This window comes from Anomaloglossus baeobatrachus, chromosome 4, assembly GCF_048569485.1.
Source record: "Anomaloglossus baeobatrachus isolate aAnoBae1 chromosome 4, aAnoBae1.hap1, whole genome shotgun sequence".
In the NCBI taxonomy this organism is placed as follows: Eukaryota; Metazoa; Chordata; class Amphibia; order Anura; family Aromobatidae; genus Anomaloglossus; species Anomaloglossus baeobatrachus.
This window is the reverse complement of record NC_134356.1, coordinates 411112084-411124655: the sequence shown is the minus strand read 5'-3', so window position 1 is coordinate 411124655 and position 12572 is coordinate 411112084. Positions and strand designations below refer to the sequence as shown.

General features: G+C 44.9%; 1 protein-coding gene across 2 annotated transcripts in view; it reads left to right on the top strand.

Moving 5' to 3' along the window:
• Window positions 1–12572, top strand: part of PLXNA4 (plexin A4) — a 1083593-nt gene that overhangs the window by 179220 nt on the left and 891801 nt on the right. For both annotated transcript variants that reach the window (XM_075345346.1, XM_075345347.1), the window contains exon 3: window positions 11307–11489. In XM_075345346.1, the coding sequence (XP_075201461.1) occupies window positions 11307–11489 (183 nt within the window). The remainder of the gene's footprint in view (window positions 1–11306; window positions 11490–12572) is intronic.

Below are 12572 nucleotides of genomic sequence, written 5' to 3'. Positions count from 1 at the left end.
GGTCGGGTCCCGCAGCCGGCTGCTTGTGTCCCTTGTGAGGCTGATGGTGGCCCCTTTCCCTTGCACCTCTTGTTTTGACTTTTGGCTCCCCTGCCTGAGCAGTGGTACCCCGCTCCCCGGCGTTTAGCTGCCAGAAGAGCCCTCGGTTGCCCGCAGGCGCTGGCCCGTCGGATGTTTGGCCCTTGGCGGTGGCTCTCACCCGGTATCGGTGGGCTGTTGCCTTCTTTCGGGACTTTGGGTGAGGATGAACCCGTGAGGTCCAGACTGCTATCAGTGAATTTGCCTAAACTCAGTGGCTTCTAAGCTAGGACGGAGTCTGAGTACCCGGTTACTGGTGCTCCGATTAGCTCTTGACTCCCTGGTTCAGGTCCGGCGGGCTCCAACCCTGGCCCGGTCCCTACGGTTCCGCCGGTCGCTATACCGGTACTCCTGCAGGCGGCAACCACCATCTGCCTGCCTGACGTTATGGGGATCCCAGGCTCCTACCCGGGTCCCTGATAGCTCTACTCCTCTACGCCTCCTGTCAACTCCAACTCCTGACTAAAACTCAATTGTTTGTATTTTCTGCCTGAGGACAGTAGTCTCCTCGGTGGGCGTGCCTTTCCGCCTGACTCTGTCCACCTGGTGTGCCCTACTGGCCCTGAGGAAGGCATCATGTCTCCCTTTCGGGTGACGGGTGTGTCCTCACAAGGGATGCGGGTGTGTGTGTTGTGTGGTGGTTGTTGTTACCTGTGACCCCTGGGATCCAGGGCGTCACACCTGTGTTCACCCAATAACAGTATTAGTAAGCCAAGAGTTTGGGAACCGATGTTTTATCATCTTTATTATTCCTTGATTTCTGAAAATCTTGTTGAGTCTAATCTCTGCTTTTGTACTTTTTTGAAACTCTCCCGGTAAATAGGCTAAAACAACATTCAAAAAACATGTATCAATGGTATTTGATATAGACGAGGAGATGACACACCAACCCAACGTTCTTAGGGCACATCATTAATTTCATAGGTTGTACATCCCAAGCCTGTGTTGTTAGTATTCTGCCCTCGAAGATTGCCATCCCACAAGCTTTTCACCAGCCTTTTTGATTTATTTATTTCTTGAAATCAAATGACAGCAGAATCCCGAAAGACAAAACATACTTCAATTTTAACGCCTTCTTCGTACAAATCAAGACTGTAAAAACAGTAATATATTCAGCAAGTTTAGGAGTGGTTTGTAGATTCAGCACAAAGTCATACAATTGCTTAAAGCTTTATTTTTATATTGTTTTTAGTCCCAAAAGCTTTGCACAATCTCAGTAATATACTGTAAGACCTGTCTGCTCTGTTGTCTGATGTATTCTACATAATATAACAATTCCAGGCATCTTTTTCTTAGAACTCTAGAACACTCCATTAAACCTCTTTTATTCTACCTGGAAAGCCATAGTTGCTTGCAGAACTGGTGTTATTTCACTTTTCGATAGGGGATGTCCTTAAAAATGTTGACACTGTTCAATGAGTGCTGACACTGTTAAAGTGTTTATGGAATTTCATTTACTGTTAAGGGTGCTTTACATGCTGCAACATCGCTAACGATATAACGTCAGGGTCATGTCGTTAGTGATGCACTTCCGGTGCTGTTAGCGACATCGCAGCGTGTGACACCAATGAGCGACAATCAACGAGCACAAAAACGTGAAAAATCGTTGCTCGTTGACAGGTCGTTCATTTCCTTAATATCGTTGCTGCTGCAGGTATGATGTTGTTCGTCATTCCTGCGGCAGCACACATCTCTATGTGTGACACCGCAGGAACGACGGACATCTCCTTACCTGCGTCCACCGACAATTAGGAAGGAAGGAGGTGGGCAGCATGTTACGGCCGCTCATCTCCGCCCCTCCTCTGCTATTGGACGGCTGCCGTGTGACGTCGCTGTGGCACCGCACAAACTGCCCCCTTAGAAAGGAGGCGAATCGCCGGCCAGAGCGACGTCGCAAGGAAGGTAAGTCCGTGTGACAGGTATAAGTGATGTTGTGCGCCACGGGCAGCGATTTGCCCGTGACGCACAACCGAAGGGGGCGAGTACGCTCGCTATTAATATCGGTACCGATATCGCAGCGTGTAAAGTACCCTTTAGAATTGTGACACCAAGGATTCTATAAAGTGGGGGGGAATTAATGTATCTACTGAAACATTTGGCACTGTGCAAATGTTATAGTCAAGTGAGGAAAAATGCTGTAAAGTAAGAATGCTATAAAACTAGAAGTGTTAAGTTTCCTTTTATAAAATAAAATACAAAGTGAATGAAAGTAAATGAAATATGAATCAAACCAATATTTGGTGTGACCACCATTTGTCTTCAAAACAGCTTTAGGGCTCCGCCACACATCCGTGAAAACCACGTCCGTGTAAAACGGGCCGTTTTTCGGGTCCGTTTTCCGTTTTTTAGTTCCGTTTTTATGGTATGTGTGGCCTGCGTGTGTATCCCGTCTGCTAGCCGTATGTGCGTGTGGAATGTCCGTGTGTGCGTGAGTGAAATAACTGACATGTGTATGTGTTGTCCGTGTGAAATGTACGTGTGTGATGCAAAATGTCGTAACTACATGTCGGAAGACAGAGTAGCAGGATGAGAATGAACTCGGGTGAACTTCACCCGACTTCATAGTCATGCTGCGGCTCTGTCTGTGTGCCGTGTACTGATTAGCGGTCACCTGTGAAGGATTCACCAGTGACCGCTAATCCCCCGAGTGACTGAAGTGTCCCCCCCTCTCTCATACTCACCGTTCCCCGATCAACGGCGCTGCACGGCGTTCACACTGCTTCGGCGGCTTTTTCTAATTTGAAAAAGCCGGCCGCTCATTAAACAATCTCGTATTCCCTGCTTTCTCCCCCCACCGGTGCCTGTGATTGGTTGCAGTCACACACGCCCACCACGCTGAGTGACAGCTGTCTCACTGCACCCAATCACAGCAGCCGGTGGGCGTGTCTATACTGTGCAGTGAAAAAAATAAATAAATAATTAAAAAAAACGGCGTGCGGTCCCCCCCCATTTTAATACCAGCCAGATAAAGCCATACGGCTGAAGGCTGGTATTCTCAGGATGGGGAGCTCCACGTTATGGGGAGCCCCCCACCCTAACAATATCAGTCAGCAGCCGCCCAGAATTGCCGCATACATTATATGCGACAGTTCTGGGGCTGTACCCGGCTCTTCCCGATTTACCCTGGTGCGTTGGCAAATCGGGGTAATAAGGAGTTATTGGCAGCCCATAGCTGCCAATAAGTCCTAGATTAATCATGTCAGGCGTCTATGAGACACCTTCCATGATTAATCTGTAAGTGACAGTAAAAAAACACACACACCCGAAAAAAATCCTTTATTAGAAATAAAAAACACAAACAAATTCCCTCATTACCAATTTATTAACCCCGACAAACCCTCCATGTCCGGCGTAATCCACGGACCTCCAGCGTCGCTTCCAGCTCTGCTGCATGGAGCTGACAGGAGCAGCAGAAGACACCGCCGCTCCGGTCACCTCCACGCAGCTAATGAGATGAGTAACGCGATCAGCTGCTGTCACTGAGGTTACCCGCGGCCACCGCTGGATCCAGCGGTGGCCGCGAGTTACCTGACTGACAGCAGCTGATCGCGCTACTCATCTCATTAGCTGCGTGGAGATGACCGGAGCGGCGGTGTCTTCTGCTGCTCCTGTCAGCTCCATGCAGCAGAGCTGGAAGCGACGCTGGAGGTCCGTGGATTACGCCGGACATGGAGGGTTTGTCGGGGTTAATAAATTGGTAATGAGGGAATTTGTTTGTGTTTTTTATTTCTAATAAAGGATTTTTTTCGGGTGTGTGTGTTTTTTTTACTGTCACTTACAGATTAATCATGGAAGGTGTCTCATAGACGCCTGACATGATTAATCTAGGACTTATTGGCAGCTATGGGCTGCCAATAACTCCTTATTACCCCGATTTGCCAACGCACCAGGGTAAATCGGGAAGAGCCGGGTACAGCCCCAGAACTGTCGCATATAATGTATGCGGCAATTCTGGGCGGCTGCTGACTGATATTGTTAGGGTGGGGGGCTCCCCATAACGTGGAGCTCCCCATCCTGAGAATACCAGCCTTCAGCCGTATGGCTTTATCTGGGTGGTATTAAAATGGGGGGGGTACCGCACGCCGTTTTTTTTAATTATTTATTTATTTTTTTCACTGCACAGTATAGACACGCCCACCGGCTGCTGTGATTGGGTGCAGTGAGACAGCTGTCACTCAGCGTGGTGGGCGTGTGTGACTGCAACCAATCACAGGCACCGGTGGGGGGAGAAAGCAGGGAATACGAGATTGATTAATGGGCGGCCGGCTTTTTCAAAATAGTAAAAGCCGCCGAAGTTTTTATAACAGCAGTGCAGCGCCGTTGACCGGGGATCGGGGAGCGGTAAGTATGAGAGAGGGGGGGAACTGACCGACAGACAGCTAGAGGGACAGATAAGACAGAGAGACCGACCGACAGACATAGAGACCGACCGACGGGCTGAGGGAGAGAACGAAACAGAAAAAGAAAAAAGACCGACATCACATGAAAAAAGCACAAAACGTACAGGGAGCAAACAGAGATGCGTCCGTGTCACTCGGACGTGCGCACAGACCCATTGACTTTCATTGGGTCCGTGCTGCGTGTTGCGTGCAGAAAACGGACATGCTGGCGTGAGACACGGCCCACAAAACGCATCACGGACACGGACTAACGGACATAACCAAAAACGCAATTGTAACCGCTGAGATATAGTAACATTGGTGCACGTTTGGCCGTGTCTCCAGTATACACGGAAACGGACCAAACACGCACGTGTTTCACGGATGTGTGTTTCAAGCCTTAAAGCAACTTTTCTTCCAGGTACATTTGTATGTCATGTTTGAAGGAACTTGGCAGTGAGGCTATTCCTTAGATTTTGGAGATCTAACCATAGATCTTCTGTGGCTGTAAAGTTGTGCACATCCTTCTGTGTCATGTATTGCCACCCAGGCTCAATGTTGTTGAGATCAGGGTTCCATTGGGCCATATCATCACTTCCTAGATTCCTTTTTCTTTCCGCTGAAGATGGCTCTTAATGACTTCAGCTGTGTGCTTAGGGTAGTTGTCTTACTGCTTAATATATTTGGAACCAATCAGAAGCTTCCTTTACGGTATTGCATGATGGATAAGTATCTGTCTGTATTTCTAAGTATTGGTACACCAATAATTCTTACAAAGTACCCAACTCCATTTGCTGAATTGTAGCCTCCAAATTTGCAAGGAATCTTTACCGTGCTTCACTGATGTCTCATTGTACCGCTCTCCAGCCCTTCAGCAACAGACTGCCTTTTGTTGCACACAAATATTTTAGATTTAAAAGAGCATCTGCTGCCACATTTTTGCATCTCAGTTCCTTTGTTTTCGTGCATAGATGAGTAACTTGACATTGTTTTCATGTTCAATGTATGATTTTTGGTCGCAATTTTTCCTTGAAGACGACTTTTTAATGGCCAGACTTCTCCAAACAGTAGATGCGTGTAGTTGGGTGCTGCTGGTTCTGTGTTCATGGCCACCTTTGACAGCTTCTCATTCTGAAGGAAAGCAAGTACCACCTCTGTCTCAAACATAATGCCATTAAGTACTATTTTCAGGATAAAGAAAAATAAAGATTTTTAGAAGTGATGATATGTCCCTGCAGAGCCCTAATCTCAATATTATCAAGTCTTCATGGAATTAAAGATTCAAAAGGATTTGCGCAAGTCTACATGTACAGAAGATCTATAGATAGTAAAGATGCGAGAACTGAATTCTATTCAAAGATATACAAAAAAAATCTGCATTTTTGAGATACACATTTTTGTAAATTTGCATTGCCAGTATTCTGTAAAATGCTGGCCACCATTTGGCTGGCATAATTGATTAAGAAAAAAATACTTACACTTACCTCATTGCTCACCTGTCCATCCCTTCTGCTGACTGCTGCCTACAACCCGGTCACCAAAGTGGCTTCTTTTCCCTGTTGTGCGCCACATCTTCTGGACTTCTGGCCATGACCAGGTCACAGAGGTTCATGATGTCATGACGTGTGGCTCACGTTGATCACTGAGGGCTGGCTGCAGCCAGAAGTTCTAGCCTAGAGTGAAGAGGTTGAATTTTCGATGGTGGAAAAATAAGGCCGGATGGCAGGTATTGCTGGTTGTTGCCTGATGTCTGATCCTCAGGGTCTCTGCTTGTTGCCATCATATCTCCAACCTGTTCACTCTTTGTCAGTAGTTCTGACCATGACTAGGCCTCAAAGGTCGTTGTGCTCTTTATGTTGTGACCTCATGGATGTGTGATATGCTGTAACTTCTGAGGACTGGTAGTAGCCTGAGGTCTCAGCCTAAAGTAAACAGGTTGGAAGAGGTGGCTCTGAGGACCAGATGGTGGGGAACGAACTGTGGGGGTCTAGACAGCTAAGCAGTGAGATGAGTTATGAGGTCAGTATAGTTTTCTTTTTCTTATTTACTTCTTATATTTATCATGCTTAATAGGGAACATTCGCTATTTGCTGAGAATAACTTCAATGTGAATAGATTTCCTGAGAAGATCTAAGTGATGAAGTGAAATTGAATCTCCCCAGATCTGCTCATCTCTAGTGGTTAGTTCTCCAAGATGTTTGGAACAACGTCCCTGCATTCAAGTGTGTACCTAGAAGAACTGATGTTTTTTTTACAGACAAAGGGTGGTCACCTCAAATATTGATTTGACTTAGATTTCTCTGCTGCTCATTCACTCTGCATCTTGTTAGTTGATAAAAATAAACTATTAACACTTCTATTTTTTAAAGCCTTTTTACTTTGAAGCTTTTATTACATACCTGCCTAAAACATTTGCACAGTACTTTATAGATCAAGAGAGATAACGGGTCCTCTGTTGCTTTATGAAGATTGATTATGGAACAGTCTGATATATTTCAAGGATGGATATATCCTCAGCACACAGTAGGACAAGAGATGTAAATAATGCAAACGTGTTTATTGATAGATTATCTGCAAAGGGAAAAGAACAGCTCAACCAAAGTCAAGCAAAGCCAACATTTCGGCCTAAGATGGCCTTTGTCAAGGTTTTGCGTATCATATAGTTGGGGGGAAAAAGACGATTTGCACGTCAGAGACCATGTCTTGGTGGAGGCATCAAATTTTACAGCTACTTTGCAGTACCATAGGAGGTCAGAGAGACAGGTGAGAGAAGAAAATGTATGCCAGGAAGAATGGGGACCGGATCCCAGGTGTCAGAGGTGGCAGGGGCAGGTAGCTACCTCGTCTTTTTTCCCCCCAACTTTATGATATGCAAAACCTTGACAAAGGCCATCTTAGGCCGAAACGTTGGCTTTGCTTGACTTTGGTTGAGGTGTTCTTTTTCCTTTGCAGATAATCTATTAATAAAGACGTTTGCATTATTTACATCTCTTGTGCTACTGTGTGCTGAGGATATATCCATCCTTGAAATATATCAGACTGTTCCATAACCAATCTTCATAAAGCAACAGAGGACCTGTTATTTCTCTTGATCTATAAAGTACTGTGCAAATGTTTTAGGCAGGTATGTAATAAAAGCTTCAAAGTAAAAAGGCTTTAAAAAATAGAAGTGTTAATAGTTTATTTTTATCAACTAACAAGGTAATCTATAATAATCTATTAATAAACACATTTGCATTATTTACGTCTCGTGTTCTACTGAGTGCTGAGGATATACCCATCACTGTAGTCCTTTTTTCCTTTGGCACCCTTTATTAGCAGTTGAGCCTTGCCTTATTCCTCCGTTTTGATATATTTCAAGTGCTTTCCATTACTTGAGCAGTAAAGTTATTTTTGATTTTCATTTAAACCTCTAAACAAATTGAAAACTTTTTACTTTAAGGCAAACTTTTCATATCCATACTCTGACCGCCACCAATAAGTAATGTTGAAGTTTTCTAGAACTTTACTGTTTTAAGTCTTTCTTAAATTTTTCTCATGATACTATTTATCATTTATACATCTTTAAAATGTGTTTGTTACCTTCAAAGGTGACAAATGTATCATAATGTTCAAGTGAGTAACTTGCTTGGACTCAGAGTTCGCTCATTTGGCGCATTATTAACTGGTGACAAATATTTCTTAGAGAATCAGTGTATAAATATGGCTATGTGCGCACGTTGCGTACTTCACTGCAGAAATTTCTGCAGCGATCTGAAGAGCACACGTGCGCTTCAAATCGCTGCCGAAAATGTCCGTAGTGAAAAAAAAAAAGCCGATTCCATGCGCTCTGCCTGCAGCTCCTCCCATAGACAGAGCAGGAGCTGCCGGCAAAGCGCACGGAAGAAGAGACATGTCACTTCTTAGAACGCGCGCTTCTGGCAGCAGCCGAAGCGCTGCGCTCTAAGACGCCACGTGCGCACGGCCCCTGCACAATCTCCATAGATTGTGCAGGGGACGCAGGACGCATGCAGTTACGCTGCGCTACAAAGCGCAGCGTAACTGCATGTAATTACGCAACGTGCGCACATAGCCTATGTCTGACAGGTTAGGTTCACACCATGTTTTGCGCTCACCTGAAAGCTAATATGTGGTGTTTTTTTCCAAGCTTAAAAGCAAAGTGTACATTTAAAAAAAAAATGTAATAAGAGTTTTAATCATTTTTGCATCCGGTTGCATTCTTCTTGAAAGATTAAAGTGGCCAACAAAAAACAGTACAATTCAACAGGATAAAAAACGTGTTGTCAGATGGATAGGACTATGGGTATAAAAATGCGCTAGTAAAATACTTCTGCAAATCCCATCCATATGCTCCGGCATAAGAAAACCTGTGGTAATGCCCAATTTCCTTTAGGCCTGCGACACACATCCGTGCCGCCGGCACGTGTTTGTCATTTTTTACACGTACCGGCGGCACGGAGACACGTTCAGCAATGCTACCCTATTGTAGCAGGCACACACACGTAAAACCACACGGAACGTGTGTCCGTGTGCGTTTGTACGTGTGTGCGTTTTTCAAAGCGCTGACATGTCAGTGTTTTCTCCCGCAGCACGGGTGTCACACGGCCCGCACCCGTACCACACGGGTGTAGTGTGGATGCCGTCCCGTTTGACACGCGCCAGAGAAAACACACGTGTCAGTGAAAAAAAACAAAACATTAACTCACCTTCTCCAGCCATCCTGTCTCTGCCGCTGCTGCCTCTTGCTGCCGACCGCCGCTCATTATTCTCATTTAATATTCACTTCACTGCCTGGCAGCAGCAGCAGCGGGGAGACGGGAGGGCTGGAGACCGAGGATCAGCACCACGGACAGCAGCGCGGACAGCAGGAAGGACCAGGTGAGTATGTAAATTACCGGTTCTACGTGTGCTATCGCGGATAGCATACGTAGAACACACGTGGACCGCACGTACCAGAGACACGTACTTACCAAACGCAACACGCAGGGGAAATACGTGTCTCTCGGCACGTGCGTGAATTTCACGTGAGTGTGGCAGAGGCCTTAGGTATATGAGTATATACTGTATACTGTATGTATTTATTCTGTTGCTGCATTTGTAGACTAACAGATACCATACATTTGGTGTTATATACCAAACTGTTAGCAGCACTTGAAGTATGTGTTTCCAATTACAATGTTTATATTCTAATCTAATTATTTACAATAAAAATACAACACAACGTCATGTTTATACTGTTTTCATAACTTAATTTATGGAAACATGAAAGATGAATATGTTATATATATTACCTAATTAATTGAAGGGGTTGTTTGGATCCCTTGATAATGATGAACAAACTATCTAGTACTCAGGTACTCTAAAGGGGGCTTTACACACTACAACATCGCTAATGCGAACTCGTTGGGGTCACGGAATTGGTGACGCACATCCGGCCGCATTAGCGATGCCGTTGCGTCTGACACCGATGAGCGATTTTGCATCGTTTTTGCAAAATCGCTCATCGGTGACATGGGGGTCCATTCTCAAAAATCGTTACTGCAGCAGTAACGAGGTTGTTCCTCGTTCCTGCGGCAGCACACATTGTTCCGTGTGACACCGCAGGAACGAGGAAGCTCTCCTTGCCTGCCTCCCGGCCGCTATGCGGAAGGAAGGAGGTGGGCGGGATGTTACGTCCCGCTCAGCTCCGCCCCTCCGCTGCTATTGGGCAGCCGCTCAGTGACGTCGCTGTGACGCCACACGGACCGCTCCCTTAGAAAGGAGGCGGTTCGGCGGTCACAGCGACATCGCCGGGCAGGTAAGTATGTGTGACGGGTCTGGGTGATGTTGTGCACCACGGGCAGCGATTTGTCCATTTGCAACAGATGGGGGCGGGTACCCACACTAGCGATATTGGGACCGATATCGCAGTGTGTAAAGCCCGCTTTAGGCTATGTGCCCATGGGACAATGTAGCCGCAGATTTTGCCGCGGAAAACCCACGGATTTATCTTGATTTTCCAGATAAATCCACAGGTATCAGCAAGTACAGACACTCCCTATGTTATCCTATGGGATTTGGGGAGTGCTGTATCAATGCTGCGGTATGTGCAGCTGTGGAATATGCTGCAGATGTCCCGAAGCCGCACGTAACTGCATGTCAATTATTCCTGCGTAAATATCTGCAGATGTCCAGCCTCTCCACTATGGATATACAGGCAAGACTTCTCCGGTAAGTCGCACGAATGTCCGCAGGTTTACCACAGCTATGTCGCTGGAATCCCGCAGCAATGGATAGCTGCGGATTCCGGGGAGCTGCTGCGGGAAACCTGCGGATATATCCTTATATATAGGCTATATATAGGATATATAAACTTAACAAGCATTTTGAATTTCAGGTGCTCGGTACTTGTTTGCTAAGTGTAATGGAGGTCAATGGGGAACGCTGGCATTTTGCGGAAGAAAATCAAATTGCTCTTTAAGAACACCCGAGCAGCCATAAGTTTGCTCATCACTATCCCTTGATGATAACCAGATGAAGCAGTGTCTTTTCTTCACTACAACACCTCCTGAGTACAAGAAGTATTACAAAGTAACAGTTCTAATAGAAACCAATGGACAGTCTCTGTAATGCATGGACCTGTTCGGCTCACCGGTGTGAGATATTCTTTTGGTAGCAACCCCCCCTTTGTAAAACATGGGACTGATAATATTACCCCAGAGTTTCCTTAAAAGGTATTTAAATGTGTATTTTTATGTATCAGACGTTTCCTATCATTACAAAATTGCATCAAATTATTCCACCTTGGTTAGATATATTATGCCTATGGTAATTTTGCATCTCTCATATTCTCATTTTCTATTTTTACAGCTCATAACAATTGCAGATGATTTCTGTGGTTTGGACATGAATGCCCCTCTGGGAGTATCTGAAATGGTTCGAGGATACCCTGTCTTTACAGAAGATCGGGACAGGATGACTTCTGTTATAGCCTATGTGTATAAAAATCATTCGCTGGCGTTTGTTGGGACCAAAAGTGGCAAGCTCAAAAAGGTAGGATTACTGTTTGCTTTCAATCAGCCATAAAAAGCATGATATTTCAAAGTATTTTTCAATAAATTAAAGAGTCTGAGAAGTAACAAACAACGTTCAGTCTTGTACAATGGTAACCATCTTACAGTTGTAAGCTGCAGATTTTCTACAAAACCTACTATGTATACATTGTGCATGATACAGCATTGTGCATGATACATGATACATGATACAGATTGCGCATGATATAGCATTTCATAGCATCACCCAGTTGAAAGCATAGCCTTGGATGACGGGACTAGTCGAAAAGTTGTGTTACCACCGACTTCTCCCTACCTGCTCAGATAGATTCACAAGTCTCTGCCAACACACAGATATGTAGAGACTGGCGGGGACATAACTTAGTGACTAGTCGACCTTTCCCCGGCTATATTTTCAGCCAATTTTTCTCTGTAAAGTCTAAGCATTTGAATGTAAACTGTAGGTTGTTTTAATGCACAAGCTGGTCTATGAGTCATGCTGTCTGTTTTTCGAGCAGCATGAATGGCTGGTTCCTGTTAGAAGGGCTTCATAACTTCTTGAAAAACAGTTGATTTTTCCATCAATAAACATGTCCATACAAAGATGCTCCAGTCCTCCGCTCCTCTTCTTTGGATTCATTGAAGAGTTTCTTAGTGAAGGAGACAACCTGGTTAACCATAAATAGCTTTCTGGTGATCTGTGACAATGCCAGACATAGAGACAATATATGCTTTATTTGAGAATAATGTAAGAGATGTATACATGTGATGCTTCAATTTAAATGATTTTTTTTGACTACAAAATAATTGAGATTGGTAAGGGCACCAATCCAGCACCGATGCTGATCAGCTGACTGAGAGGGATTTGGCCTTGTAGCCCCACATCCCGCTTATTGTTTGCCAGGTAACTACAGCTGTTTCTGCTTTGGCTGTGCGTATTATCACAGATTCGTCTTATTTATTAGAACTGTTCACTATAAAGTCAGGCAAATCCATATCTACAAGTATAGTACCTGGAAAACAATGAAGACGAGAACCATGACCTTTTCAGTTGTAGGTATAGGACATCCATATTGTAATCTTG